General features: G+C 37.4%; 1 protein-coding gene across 3 annotated transcripts in view; it reads left to right on the forward strand.

The window, feature by feature from the left end:
* Positions 1 to 13,021, forward strand: part of espn (espin) — a 53,821-nt gene extending 40,800 nt beyond the window's left edge. Inside the window, exons 12-15 of one of the 3 annotated variants that reach the window (XM_066644949.1) lie at positions 829 to 1,215; positions 9,930 to 10,009; positions 11,043 to 11,063; positions 12,426 to 13,021. In XM_066644949.1, coding sequence (XP_066501046.1) covers positions 829 to 1,215; positions 9,930 to 10,009; positions 11,043 to 11,063; positions 12,426 to 12,573 — 636 coding nt within the window. In that variant the 3' untranslated portion in view covers positions 12,574 to 13,021. The remainder of the gene's footprint in view (positions 1 to 828; positions 1,216 to 9,929; positions 10,010 to 11,042; positions 11,064 to 12,425) is intronic. The other 2 variants (XM_066644950.1, XM_066644951.1) reach the window with 2 other exon arrangements.
* The last annotated feature ends 3,168 nt before the right edge of the window (positions 13,022 to 16,189 follow it).

Genomic DNA, 16,189 nt, shown 5'->3' on the forward strand with positions numbered 1-16,189 from the left:
TAATAGACAATAATAAATTAAATGCCAAGATGTAGCCATATGTCTATTAATTCTGGCTTGTGTACAGGTGGCAATGTTGAAACTAGTTTTATAAGAGGTTTTAGAAAAGGCAGAAATACCTCTGGACTGCGGTGACATTATTACATATACTGTATACCATAGGCACAGAAACATTTAAAGAACATTTCTTCCCCTGTTGAAAGAAATGGACAAAAACTATAAAGCAGACAATAATTCATCTTATCTCTGCTTCATTTATTAACTAAAGACTGGTGTCTCATGAACGTCCACATACTTTACCTGGACATACATCTGGGTATTAAATATCTGTATGTAATGTCAGGTAATGTAGTGAATTTAAGTGATTAAATTTGTAATTAAATTATTTAAAATATTAGTTGCTGACACATTCAGAAAAGATCTGTGTACATTGTGATCTGATCTTTCTTGGAACTCTGTATTCAGTGAGAGACCAATAGAGGAAGTCTATTTTATGACCTTTCAACTAGTCCTTTGACCAGGAGAATGTAGCTGAGGTGTCGAGAAGATAACAGCTTTTTATCATTATGAATGCTTGATTTATAACCACAAATAAAACTGCAACTGTAAACTTTAAAGATTATATCAGTACTTACTGTTTGCTCTGCTTATCTTTAGTCTCCTTTTAGTTCTTTAATCTCCTTTAGCTACAGGCATCGATAAATAATGAAGGAATAGTGGGCAATTTAGGTCAAACTCAGTATTGTAATATTTTCCAAATGTATGACGTTATTATTGTTAAGGAACTTTATATCACTTTTATAATTCCACTTATGCTCACATTTCTAGGGTGAACGCCCAATGTCGCCACCTCAAACTCAATCCCAGGCCCAATCTCCGCCACATCCCCAGCCCCAACCCCAGCCGCAGTCTAACGCTGCCCCAGCTACCAAGCCCGTGTCCCCACCACCTACTTCGCCACCCATATCCAACTCCCCCACAGCCCATAGTGCTTCCCCCCGGAACCTGTCTTCATCGCAGAGCTGTGATCAGCTGGCCACAGTCGTCAATGGCAACGGTGCATCAAATCAGATGCGCAAATCTAGTCTGGTGGATATAGAGTCCCTGGTACCCACCCATGATGAGCAAGGCAGAGCCATCCCTGAGTGGAAGAGGCAGGTGATGGTGAGGAAAATGCAAGTAAAGATGCAGGAGGAAGAAGAAAACAAGAAAAAGGTAAGTGGGTTTAGCATTTAAAAGTTTGGGAGATAATCTGAGAAAGTGAAACTTAGCAACACATTCGAAAATAATTAAAACATCAGTGAACTTTACAAAACAATGCAAATTTTTTAAGGATGACAACTCATTTTATATGTGGACAAATAAAACAATTATGCACTTGACACAAAAAAAACGTAGTGGTAAAAACAGATTTATGAGAAATGTAACATTTAAATAGAATGTTGGAAGGCAGTTGCTAAGGGAAAAAAATCACTTTCTCATCTCCAGCTATCCTCCTGAGGTTCCCTGACACATTTCAGGGCTTACACTGGTGAACGAATGCTTATTTGCTTTAAAAAAAATCATATAAAACATATTTAAATTTCAGTGTTCAGCTCCACTAACATCTTGGAGGATAGTGCTGATGTGACATTTTGCTGTGGTGTGTTAGTGTGTGTTTTTTTCCTCACCAAAATATATCTTTTCTGCAATCTTACACTCTGTTCTCATTTATGGATGAGTTCTGCATATTTCAAATTAATCATTTCTGGTGACATTGATACGTTCATTTGTTTCATATCAAAAAAGGTTTAGAAAGGTACTTAAGAATGTTCATTTATAGGCTGTAATGGATTGTGTAAATAAAGAGCAGAAAATTGTATAAGAGCTGGTGTTGAAAAAGGGAAACTTTTATTGAATTTTGTTCACACTGATGTTTTATAGGATTGGACATTAAGTACATCTGTGAGTTTTGCTTCTGTGTGGAAGATCAGAGCGTTCTTGTTAAAAAGAGCTTGATGTGATCATCCATTTGAAAACATTTATTGCAGCTTTGAAGAGATTATATATTAGTGTCTTATAGGTGCACAAAATGATGGATCAGATAATGGACAATGGAAGTTTAAAAAGGAATAATGTGATACACTTCTGTAACTATTCTAACTTGAAATGTAAACACCTTCACATCGTGGTGATATTTAGTCAGCTGCGTGGGTTAGCAGAATTTGTGAGTTGTTGGAGCATAATGACCAGCTTTCAAATTTACTCTGAAGTAAATTTGAGCTCATCCTGATGCACAGTAGTTAGAAAAATAATCTGACTTCTGTATTGGCCTATACTCAAGGTTTTAATATTTGTAGCAGTACGGAAAATGAAAAGTGCCGTTATAGGTTCTGAAGGACAGTGTGTTCTAGTCCTCTGTAAATATTAAGTAAACGTACCTGTCACTATGTGGTGACCTTGATGACAAATGGTGGACATGTTTATTACAAGAAGCTTGTGTTGTTATTGGCTCATTTGGTCTTACAGGTGAAATATTTTAAACTGATATTTTAACTGCTTGGGGATTCAACTATATCACATTTATCATATATAATCAAAAACTTTAGAAGTATCCTTTAGGAATATTAAGTGTGAGCGCCAGGGGAAACGTTAAGAATAAGAAGTTGTCTTGACTTCGGTAAAAAACCTTTTTATAAGGTTCAAGTGCAGTTTACAGATTTAGATCTCAGTGGTATTTATACACTATGAATCAGTATGTTTGTTTTTGTTTTGTGCATGCGTTTGATATAATGTGGCTGGGATTTGCCTGTGTGATGCCGTGTGCACTTTGGGGCTGCTGTGACCATCCCTGGGCAAAGCTGAGAGTTGTGATATTACTGATGTGGTAGTAAAACATAGGTGATGGTGCATGGCAGCTCCTAGTTTTTTACATGGGGATTCAGTGGTGTGATGCAAGGCCCCCTCACACTGCAAATGATGTCTTGGAATGCAGTTAAATCTTTGTATGTTTTTATTTTTCCCACTTTTTTCACAATTTACTTGATGCTTACATTTTCTAGAACTGTCCTTAGAGAAAACAAAATCCTTTAGAATCACGTCTCATTCCACGTATTTGTTACATATGCATTCTGTGACACTTGACTGCCGAGTGTCTACATGTATCAAATGGCACAGTGGTGGAATTGCAGAGCAATTAATGTGGAATGATAATCTTAAAAATCTGGTTCCTATCCTAAACTGCATATTCTAAATAAGTACACCAATTCAAGACGTCTAATCTAGAAACAGACTATAGCTATATCTAAAAATGGTGACTTATTAGAGGCAGCTTTTTTATTTATTTATTTATTTATTTTGTTTTTACAACTAAACTGTATTAAGATCTCAGCAAGTGCAGTTTGCTAAAATGTACAGCTGTTCTACTCAGCCGTAAGGGAATTACCATTGCACCACTAAATCCATGTAAGTTTTGAAAAGTTTGGGGTGAAGAAACATTGCAAAGCATGTGTGAGAAGCCTTGGACCTGCAGACTGAAGAACAATCCATCCCTGTTTTTGTCCCTCTCTGTCTCCACCTCTGACCCTGCTTTAGTTTTCTGCAAATGGATATTACCAGGGCCGAGACTGGCATTACTCCCATGTGCACAATGCTATACTGGGTCCATTTGGTGAACTGATGACTGAGGGGGACCTCATTCGCATTGAGAAACAGATTGAGAACCTGCAGGTCATGCACAAAGTGACAGAAGTGGAGAAAGAGTTGGAGCAGCTTGAGAAAGAGTTACAGCAACTTCTTCCTGTGTCTGCTGCACTGAACCATGAGCATTTCTCGGTCAACCCCAAACAGGTTCATGGGCAAGCGGAGGACCTTCCTGCGTGGTGTAGCAAAATCTCAACACTTCTCAAGAACATGGCCATCCTCCTAGCTACATTAGGTGGTAAAGAGGTAGACATTCTAGACATGATTAATCAAGGATATACCTATGAAGGTCTGAAAAGCGGAAAGGTCCAGGCGACGTCTGTTACCTCAGGCAATATTGGACGATCGCAGTCTTTCTCAACTCGGGAAGAAGTGGAGAAAGAGATCAAACAGTTTGGTGTGTCAGTGAAAAACCTGAAGGCCAATTATGAAATTCAGAGCCAGTCTAAATGCGAAGGTGACCAATTGAACAGAGTGTACATGCGAAAAAGGTCCCTTCCAGTGGTGAGTGAGTGCAGTTTTTCCCCTGAGCCCATTCTTGAGGATGAGCTACTCTTCAGTCCTTCTGAGGTAGACTCTCAAACCACTGACGGTTTGCCATTAGAACAAGACCCAAACTTGGTCTTAGTGAATGAACCAGTTATAACACCGTCAAGTGCATATTTGACATATGCTGGACCTAACAGTGCCCTTCAAACAGGTACAGATAACCTTGCACAACCTCTTCCTAATGAGCCTGCACTAAAAGCAGACCACCTCACACGCAGCCTAGAGGTACAGACAGACCTGAGTTATGTCCAGGAGTCCATTGAGATGCGAAAGGAGAGGATTGTGTTTCTCTTTTTGGAACATTGGAGAAAGTACACCATGACCGAATCCTATAAACTTAAGTACACAAGCAGAGGAAGGAGTCTAGGTGTTGGCTTGGAAAACCACCACCAGTATAACAGTAATGAGTTTGAGTTAAATGACAGTTTGCAAACTGAAGATGACCAGCTCCTACTCTTCATGAAACAAAGGCAGGTGGTAGGGAACCTCCTTGGCCACTGGAGGACCATCATGAGCCAGGTACCTACACGACAGATTCGCCGGCTCAGCCGTGCTCAGATGATCTACTGGCCTGAGCACTTCCTCCCACACATAAATGGAGCTCCAGTCCAGTATGATAGCCTGACCCTTGATCTTTTCATGCTTGGCTACTTTCAGCTGCTCGAGATGAACATGTCTCGCAATGAACGGAAGTTCCGGCACTTGCTTTGCTATGAGATGTTCGACCGACTCGGCAGCCACCCTTGGGAAGTGATTCGCCAGTTCCATCGAGAGGTGATGGAAAGCATTGAAAGAGGAAACCGTGATTGGTCAGACGGCTTTGAGGACATCAGGCTGAAATACTTTGGTGATTCTGTAGAAGGGGGAGGCCTGCTGGAGGCCGCTGAGTTGATTCTGCCACCAGAAATGCTTCAGGAAGTCATACAACCAGAACAAAACAATCCATCTGATCCGTCAGTACATAAGACAGGCCCTTCAGAACAAGACACTCTTGAAAAGATGGAGCACGGTTTGGTACAGGCATCTCAGTCTAACATGGTACAGGCTTCCTCAGAGGACTTGGGCAAGAACGATGTGAAGGAGTCTGTAAATGACACCACAGAGAATTGTGCTCAAGCTTTATCAACAGACAATGCACAGCAGACAAATGAGTCTGCCACACAGGACTGTGCTGATACAAAGGTACTGAATCAGGACGTTGTAGCACAGAGTGCAGCACAGACACAAGATGCGGCACAGACATCTGTCCAAGTAACAATAGAAAGCCCTTCATGTGAACCCCGTAGCTCTCACGCTGAAGAACCGAACCCAGCACAATATACAGAGGAACCAAACGAGGATTCTATAAAGCTAATATATGAACTTAAAGAGTTCAGCAATGAAGAAATCATCAGATATATCGACCGAAGCTTTGCCTTCTGGAAGGAAAAAGAAGCAGAGTTATTTGATATCTGAATGTTAACTAGAAATCATAAGGGTTAAGAAGTTGAAATGATGCATTCATGGAAAAAGTGTCTGTTTCAGTTAGAGCATCTCACCAAGGTTCCTGACAATTACACAAAGGCAGAATGCTGCTGCAAAAATCTAATCCAGCATACAAGTAGGGTTATGTGGTGAAGCTCTGATTTGTGCAGGGTGTGTAGGCCTAAATAAAAAATGTACTCAAACACAAAGATCTGGTGCAGTACTTGAAAGAAACACAGACACATATTGATTTTTTAAAGACGAGCATCAAAAATAACAAAGTAAAGTAAAAGTAAAACTTCGTGAGCATTTGTCCATTGTAATGATTTACAAACATAACATATATTGAGTTATTAAAATTGTAAAACTTATTTTATAACACCCATTTTTGTAATTGACATTTTTTTTTCCATTTTGTCCTCTAGTTTTAAACAGTTGTTTTTATATGATAAACTTGAATGTGAATATGAACGTTTTCATTGTCTGGACATGACCACAATACATTCCACAATAAACAAAGAACGACTTCAAGGGACTAATTTAGTACCTTATCTTCATAACCATAAAAAGCCTAGCGTTCAGCTGTCAGCATAAAAGAGAAGCAAAAATAGCCTACCGAAGAGAGACTACTACTTATAGGGTGAAATTAATAGGAACATACACAATTAATACACATTTGTTGTTAATTGATGCTTGTTATAGAACAGATGTGTTCTTGCGGTGTGTTTAGGATTTCTTAAGGGTCCTAAGCTCTTTCTCGACATAAGCTATTCCTTACTAATCAAATAATTACCATCATTGTTTGAGGATTAGCAATATTTCACATACTTTTACTGTTTAGAAGGATTTATCAAATGATTTTGTCAGATGTATTTGTTTTTTGAAGGTTTTGTTATAACATGCAGGAGAAGGCACCCACAAAGCAGCTCTTCAAATGTTTATGGACCTTGCTTACAAATGTGTAATATGTTTTATTTTTCATAATAGCTTAATCATGTTTGATGTGTTTCTTTTTCAATAATCAATAAAAAAAGTGGTATATTTTGTTATGACTTGTTATGTACATCATATACACTACAGGTCCAAATGCCCAGTGGTTATTGGATGTAGCTCCATCACTCCACTGCACCACAGCACAATGGTGGAAGGGCTTTATTCTCATTTAGCTCTCTCTTGGCATTGGGCAAGGTCACTCTGGGCATAGTGTCTCATTCTATTTGTCAGTGATTTTCAGTGCAGATTATTCAGGCTATGTGTGTACAGCTGAGTGCCAGTGCCAGCAATGCATGTATCTTAAAATAGAAGACATCACTCATATAAGAGGTGTCTCGACCTTTGGGCTTTAAGCGTACTTATCAAAATAAATAATAGCCTATGTACAAAATCAAAATATATATAGTAAGCTTTATAATACATAACATGACAGTAATTAACCAGAGAGATAAAGGAGCTTGTTAAGTCTATACCCTGCTGTCATCAAGGATACAAGAAGTATATAACATGCAATCTAATTACAGTTTGAATGTAGTTGTCACCTGACAGTAAAAATAACTCTCTGGGCTTGCTGAAATAAACCTCTTATGGTCACCTGTTGCCTCAGCTTAGCACCATCATAAGGAGGCTGCCTTGTGCAAAGGCTCACTTGGCAGGAGTTAGTCCCATGGGCATATCACTCTCAAATCTGTTTCCACAGGTTTTAAATAATGGTACATAATCAGTTGGCCTCAAAGGATTAGCCAATATATTATCTATTGTAGGCCAGCTTGGCGTACACATAATGCTATGGCTGTACTTTGTCAAAAAACACATTTTGAAAAGGATGGATAGAGGATATTTATGATTTCACCGTTATTCACTTTGGCACTTGTTATTGTAAAAATATTGCAGCTAATCAGGAGTTGTATCAGTTTAAAAAGAAATCTGTAAAACTAAGAGGAATGGGTGCTGCAGTCTGAATTCAAAGCACTGGAGAGAGTTTTCTGCCACCCTCCACCTCGTTCCCAGGCACAAATCTTACTTGGGAACGTTGTAGCTAAAAAGAATGTGCAATAATCAATCTATTTTCAGAGAAATGTGTACATCATTTCATTAAAATATTTACCCACAAAGGCAGATAACTGAAGGAGTTGTTGCTGTCCCCCCCCCCCTCTGTATTTACCAGCTTCATATTTAACTTTAAATTTCCACCTTAAATGTCCACTTTAGGAGGCAGATGTTTGCTTCATTTTTGCAATATTTATATTCTAATGTTTAGTTCCACCTTAAATGCATCAGTTTACAACAGTGATATTTTTCAGCTTTTAATTTGAATTTTCTGTTCCACGTTAAATAGGGTTGGAGTTAGCTTTTGACCCACAATCCTTATTCCTTGCTTTTTTTTGTTTAAAACACATACATCAGAGTTTACACATTAAATTCATACATACATACATAGTTTTTAAAAAATAACTTGGCTTTTCCAGCAAAAAAGGGACCAACTTCATATCTGTCTTGTAGCTTTCTAAGCCCTGAGCTGCCTCCATCTTTCAAAAAACGTTGCCTGTATTTACTTTCATTTAAATTTTTTAGTTCTTGTAGAATCAAACGTTAACTCTGTTAGCTTGCTCGCTTCAATTGAAACACTTAGATTTCAACTAATCACAGAAGAATATACTCACTGTAGCACCGCTGTCACAGATGCCAGTGGTCCAACTTAGCATGCTTTATCGCTGATGACACACCCTGGTCATTTTATGATTGAGCCCAGTAAAATTATTTAATTAATTTAATTAAATAATTTAATTAATTTATTGCTGCTTAAAAGAAAAAACAAACAAACAAAAACCCCTCATTATCCATTCATTGCTAGCTTTCTGGTCAGATGTATGCGATACTTTTCTCAGAGTGCATTTAAAATTTGAAAAAAGAAAACTTTAAAATGTTAGCGGGGCCAGTTTCTCCTTTCTTTCATTAAAATATTGTTGGTGTATGTCTGTAATAAATTTGTTTGGCACAGTTTTCTATGTTCTGTCTTCTTGGTGCTTACATTCACTCACAGAAAAAAATGGCATAGTTTGAATACACGTGGCAGTAGGGCGCTGATTTTTCTAATAACCAAAATGTTGAGTCTTGGATGAGTCTAAACCCTATACATTTATGGGTCATCCTTATTCTTAACGCCAGACCTGGATCACAAATGTTTAGAGCTTTCAAAAGAAAATGTTCAAAGAATAGGACTTATAAAGAAGGCAACTGGAGATAAATAAACAAACACAAAACCAATGCGCTTCCATATACACCATTTCATAGCACTTACATAATGTTGAGAGTGCAGCATTTACAGAGGATATTCAACAATAAAGCATCTTAAACTATGGTTATTAGTCTTTATTTATTTTTTGTTTGTTTGTTTGTTTATTCGGGAGTGGGTGTTTTCCTGGCTGTAATTCCCAGGGGACTCATTAAATATTAATGAGTAGATTAGCTTACCTGGATACTGTGGGCTTTGCCAGTGAGATGGCTCCATGGGAGCAGAGTCAGAGTAATCAATCCACTTCAAGGAGGAAACGAGAAGTTCACAATGGCCTCCTGTGCTGGCCTCTTGTTACAATCTGTAAGACTGCTGGAAATGTGTTTCTGATCCTGTTTTTCTTTGTTGTCCTCCATTTTCTTACTTTCCAGTTCCATTTTGTACCATCTCCATTTGCATGTTAATTGTAAAGGATTTACACATTGTAAACATTAGCTGCCATTTTCAGAGAATTAAAAAAATAAAAAGGAAAACCTCAAAAGAGGGTCACCAACAGCCCACTGTGGGAATTGGTTTTGTTCTTTAAAAAGTACTCAATTTTTAAGTGCTCTTCAGAGCATAGTACTTTTTACACAAATCTAGCTGTTAACAAAATATTAAGAAGAATTTTGTAATATTCTACAAAATTGTTATTAATTTATCTGTATTTGATTTTATTGAATTAATATGTATTTAATTATATTTAATTTTGGTGTGAAATTCACAAAATACATTATATTTCTGTTTCTTTCTAATTATTATTATACTGCAAGAAAATATCAAATTGATCATATTTATTGGACTAAAATCATTATTTAGGTCAGAGTTGCCTTGCCTTAACTCTGTATATTAGAAGTCACGTTGAGTGTATAACTCCGTATGTTATTCCTAATGTAGCACTGTTAGTCTGTAGAATTGAATTGTTCATTAACCTTTACTGTTCCATCTCTCTGACTCTCTCTGATAGGCTGAAGAGGAGGCGGCCCGTCTTGCCTCCATGCCTGCCTGGAGGAGGGACATCATGAAAAAGAAACTAGATGAAGAGAAGTGAGTAAAAATTAATTTTAGCAAAGAGGAATTGTCGTACCTGGCATAGACTTTTCTTATCCTTTTTTTCCTGTCTTCCTGTACAACTAAACTGACTGTCGCTTTAAGGAGTATTTTTTTGTTACTGTGATGTAATGTATTGAAATGAAACACAATGTAATTAAATTAAAAACAGTCAGGATTTAAATGTATGTAAAACCATATGAAAAATGGTTTGGACACTCCTGGTTAGATATTTAATTATTTAAGTCTGAAAACAACTTAAAAGACATCTCAGTACATCTTCTACCACAAAACAAACTTAATTATGGCCTTTACTGGATATTTTTGTAAATGGTTTCTTTGCTGATTTTAACATACATAAGGCATTACAGTAAAAAGATATTAAAAATATGCCTTAAAATTTACACAAGCCTTTTTACCATTATTTACTGTTATTTACCATTACAGTCCAAAAACACACGTTGGTAGGTGGATTGGCGACTCAAAAGTGTCCATAGGTATGAGTGAATGTGTGTGTGTGTTGCCCTGTGAAGGACTGGCGCCCCCTCCAGGGTGTATTCCCGCCTTGCGCCCAATGATTCTAGGTAGGCTCTGGACCCACCGTGACCCTGAGCTGGATAAGGGTTACAGATAATGAATGAATGAATTAATTAATTCATCCTTATAATTAAATGGTGCACACAATGACCTGTAAAAAAAGCTTTGTTTAAAAGTATTAATCTGGCTAATTAAAAATTTAAATGTTATTATTTTGGAGCAAAGCATTTCTTTAAAATAGAAGTTGGTCTGTCTTGGTTTTTTGTTGAATAACTTGTGTTACAATTCTTGTTGATATTATTAGTAGTACTGATAATATTAGTAATGTTGTGTTGAAATATGAAATTATTTAGAATTCTAGATGTAAATACCGTTTATTTGCCTGTCCCCCAATGTGTTTTAAAGTGTCTTTGTGTAGTGTTTTCTATGTAGGTTAGTGCATGCACTGCAATTCATATACGTATAATCCTCTAATGTCTCTTATCTACACCTGGACGGGCAGGGAACATAAAAGGTAAGACATTCTGTAGATGGTCTTTGTAGGAAATGTAGTAAAATTGTGATGTAGTGAAAAATAATTGATCTGGGTGGTAATAATGTTTAGTCAAATCATCATTATTGAAAGTGCTGGGGCTCTAATTGCCTAGTACCAAATTTCTGGAGGTAGAAACTCTGGCAGTGATGATTGAGTAATTTGACACATTTTTTCCATTACTCATTTTATCAGACACTTCACTTATCTTTTATTACCACATCATAGCATGCTGAATAGTATTATGTATTTTGAATTAGTTTTATCTACTCTTTATACCTTACAACTTGCAAAATACCATACTGTGCAAAAACAAAATGTAGAATTAGACTTGAATTCGATGCTTATTCTGCTTTTCTCAATCCAAATAATCCCAGACATATTAAGAGGTGTTGAGGTCAGGGCATTTTGATTAATTAGTTTTATTTCCTTCTGCAAGTGGATTATGTTTAATCTCCACAAAAATATCTACTGAAATAGAAATGTGTAATTAATGGCCTTTTTCATTGTGAATTAGCTGAAGGATAATCCATGACTTGCACAGTACTGAATATAACTGGATTTTGTTATTAAGCAATTGCTGTTTCTTTCACTACTATTAAATTTTGGAATTATTGTTATATTAATAGTTTTTGTTAGTCTTCTGCAATACGTATTCAATCTCATACGATGTAGAGAAAATATTAGAAAGCACACTTGAAAAACACATTTAATTCCTTGAGTCAAAAGTTGTTACATCTGAAGGTGACATTCCTTGCTGTAGATACTGAAATCGTTTTATTTGGCTCAGAATTTGGTCACCAATTTGGAAACGCAGGGGGTTGGATATTTGAATTTTACTATATTCTGTGCATGATTTTAAGCATTTGCTTCCCACCAATTCTGAATATATGGAACATGAATTCTCAGTGTATTACAATAAAAACAAACACATTTGCAACAAATTGAAAACAGTGAAAACAGAATGTTAGCGTACAGTCATATGTAAACGTCATATTGACAACACGGGTTAAATTAGATTTTGATTTTCTAGTTGAAAATATTTTCACATCTAATGTTCTGAAATTAATTTCAAAAGTAAAAAATCTCTAATTCTGATGAATGGAGGGGTTAATCAGTGGCCAGAAAAGGGACTTTAAATTCAGCACACTTAACTGTGGTTAAAGTCTGCAGTTCTCTGTAGACTCTCTTCATTTCTTATTTATTTAGAAAATTAATACAACATATCATTTGATGGAGGAACTTGAACATTTACATGCTGCTGTACCATCAGATCTATGGTATTACAGGGTCCTGTTTGTACTGAATTTCTTGTTTGTATGTGATCTTTCTGTTACATGGCAGAAAAGAGGAGGAACGTCAGAAGCTGGAGAAGGAGACCGAAGAGAAGATGGAGCTGGAGCGACTACGGACACTTGGCTACGACGAGACGAAGCTGGCACCATGGCAACGGCAAATCATTTTAAAGAAAGGCGACATAGCGAAACAGTAGAACCTCATCCACCTGCAGTTTATCTCCATTTTGTTTCTCACACCATGGTTTGCTCTCACCTTCTGTAGGAGACTACATTACCCACAATCCTCCAGCTCCATCACACTCAGTGCTTCAGCACAGAACTCAAGCGGTTAGGGTTGAGGTGGCATTAAAGAGTTCAGGGTTAAAGATGGATTCATAGCACATTGGTAATATGTGACTTCACAAGGGCCAAAGGCCTATGATTTATTAGTGGCTGCTTGGGCATCCGTAGATTATTTTTAAATAATCCACATAATCCCTGCTGTTATATTTTCAACAAATGCTTTTTAGCCCCACTTCCTTCCATCATCAGCTCTTCCCCCGTTTCTGTGATTTCAGATCTTTTCAAGTATTTTCTTATATAGTGATATAAATCTAGATATGTTCCGTTTATTCTGCACACATTTTTTAACTTAAATCATTATAAATATCTTTTGAAAAAAAGTATATTTTTAAAAAGATATTTAATATGAAACTGATAATGAATACATTGCTATATTTCTTAAAAAAGCTCTACCAACTATATGTCAAAATGAAATATAGACACAAACGATATATTTAATAAAATACCCACTATATATTTAAGAAAAATACATTTATAATAATGGTACAATAATTAGATTTTGTAGAACTTTATTGACACAAATATCTTGCTGATGGTATTTTGAAGAAAACATATTGACAGTAATGTCTTTTCAAACATAATTTTGAAGAAAAATATTTACAATAAAGTTAACAACTATTTAAAAAACAACAACAACAACAAAAAACCCATCACTGACAGAACTGCCCCCATTACACCCCCCTTAATGTACATTTATCATGAATTATACAACGTTCATCCTATTCCTTTTCCAGGCCAGGAATTCCAGGTGCTTAGTTAATGAATATAGCTAGAAAATCAATCCAATGCCAGTCATTTTGAAGAGCAGAATTCTTGCTTTATTCATCCTGTTTATTGCTTTCTTTAAAACCCCATTAGAAACTGATATTATTCATAACTCATTAAAGCAAGAAGCCCTTTCCCACATCACCAGAAGATAGAAGCAGACAGTTGTTGATATTTTTATGATCAAATGTAATAGGTGTGTACCATCACTGACTGGATGGAGTGGGAGAAGCCAATGTCTTAAATACTGTGCTGAGAAATATACTAATTATACACATCACAGTCAAAAAAAATGTGTACTGGGTCTTTAAATATCTACTTTCACACATCCAATGTCATCATATAAAACAAATAGGTGATGGTGATAATACTGAAGATTGTGATGATGGTCGTGTACATCCTTGCAGTCAGAAAACTTTTTTTTTCCCCTTTCCTTTAGAAACTTGATCACTTTGTCTTCTTAGCGCTGCACTGTAGCTAGTAGTACACTTTGAGTACCTGGACCTTGGAAAAGTGCCGGATGTGTCTTCTGAATGTGTGTGTGTATATATGTGGTGTCTGTCCTGTGTCATGAGACTTGTGCTAGCTAAACTTGATGTATTTTGAATGTACATTGTTTTTGGAACTGTAAAAAAAAATCTGAATATTATACAATATCTGTGCATTGCATGGTCATCGTTGAGTAATTGTTTGGGAATTTTCAACTTAAAATTCATTTGATGCCATATTAAACACAAAGATATATGTGAACATCATTGCCATTAGAAAATTTTCTATTCATGCATAATGTATATAGTAAATACTGCAATACTCTTTATTGCCCATGTGTTGTTACACTGTGGTCTAATACGTTTCTCTCCTTTCTCAGCCTTTGCTTGCATTGGTTTATCAATGTAAACCTTCCTTTTCAAACTGGCAAATTAAATAAAAACTGAAATTACAACATTTTAGCTTATGTATTCTTTAATTTCTTTATTACTAATAAAGAAATTATAATTATATATTCTTTAATTGTGAAATCCGCTCCGGGTGACTGTCTGTGGAGTTGGTGTGTTCTCCCTGTGTCCGCGTGGTTTTCCTCCGGGTGACTGTCTGTGAGGAGTTGGTGTGTTCTCCCCGTGTCCGCGTGGTTTTCCTCCGGGTGCTCCGGTTTCCTCCCACAGTCCAAAAAAAAAAAAAAAAGGTGGGTAGGTGGATTGGCGACTCAAAAAAGTGTCCGTAGGTGTGAGTGAATGTGTGTGTTGCTTTGTGAAGGACTGGCGCCCCCTCCAGGGTGTATTCCTGCCTTGCGCCCAAGGATTCCAGGTAGGCTCTGGACCCACCGCGACCCTGAACTGGATAAGCGCTTACAGATAATGAATGAATGCTCCTCGTATCTGAAAACAACTCACAGATGTTTGTGACCATGCTTTTCATGTGAGAAGACGTATCAGTGCTATGGGTTTGAAAGGCTGTGCAGGTGACAAGAAGACCTCACTGAGAAATGAAAATAGACACAAAAGAATGTGCAAAACAATAAACGAAGTCATCAGATAAATAAGCCGCCATCAGAACTTGTTATTCTCTGATGTGTTCCTACTTATATGTGAACGGCAGATGGCGCCCTATAACTTTAAACTGCATACAATTATATTCGCAATCTGACCCCGTACAACTACACTTCAGTTTCTTTAACACGTGACTGACATATACACAAATGTAACATTAAATGGTCTAAAAAAAACTTTGTAGTTCTACAAACAAATGTTGGTACCTACCTAAACAATGTTGCAGACCAAGAACCCTGTTATTCCCTAATGGTAGTGGCCTCTTTAAGGAAGAAAATATGCCTTGCCATACTGTAGACATAGGCCAGGGATGATTGGAGAACAGGTCTAGGAACTCAAGGTGTTGACTTGGCCTCCAAATTCCCCAGATATCAATCTGACTGAGCATTTGATAGAGGTTCTGAAAAAAAACGCATGAATTTCCCACTTTACCACCAACAGGACATGCAGGATCAGATGATGTAGTGACTCTACACACCAGAACACCTTCAGAGGTCTTGTGGAAGAGCCCATCTTTGGACAGATCGGGATTGTTTTGGCAGCAAGAAGGGAACTACCTACAGTAGTAAGCAGATGGTTTTAATCTTATGGCTGAGTGGTGTGTGTCCAAAAATGTGTAGAAACCTCATGATTGGGCGGAACGGTGGTGCAGCAGGTAGTGTCGCAGTCACACAGCTCCAGGGACCTGGAGGTTGTGGGTTTGAATCCCGCTCCGGGTGACTGTATGTGAGGAGTTGGTGTGTTCTTTCTGTGTCTGCATGGGTTTCCTCCGGGTCCTCCGGTTTCCTCACACAGTGTGTGTTGCCCTGTAAAGGACTGGCGCCCCCTTCAGGGTGTATTCCCGCCCTGTGCCCAATGATACCAGGTAGGCTCTGGACCCACCGCGATCCTGAACTAATTCTCTCTAGGTTCAGGAAAGCATCAAATGAAGCCTCGTGTCCAATGCCAAGTGTCAGCTGGAGGAGTATAAACCCATCCAGTGCTTTTGTGATTCAGAAATAATCGACCAACATGACCTCAGTCAGGTGTTTTATTTTCTACGGCGAAACACCATCAGATCCTCACTGAAATGTTCCAGTATCTAGTGTGATGTCTTCCCATGAGCATTTAGGCAGTTAACACGCCAAAGAGACGCTAGACTGCTTTTTGATACCTT

The sequence above is a fragment of the Hoplias malabaricus genome, chromosome 14, assembly GCF_029633855.1.
Source record: "Hoplias malabaricus isolate fHopMal1 chromosome 14, fHopMal1.hap1, whole genome shotgun sequence".
Lineage (NCBI taxonomy): Eukaryota > Metazoa > Chordata > Actinopteri > Characiformes > Erythrinidae > Hoplias > Hoplias malabaricus.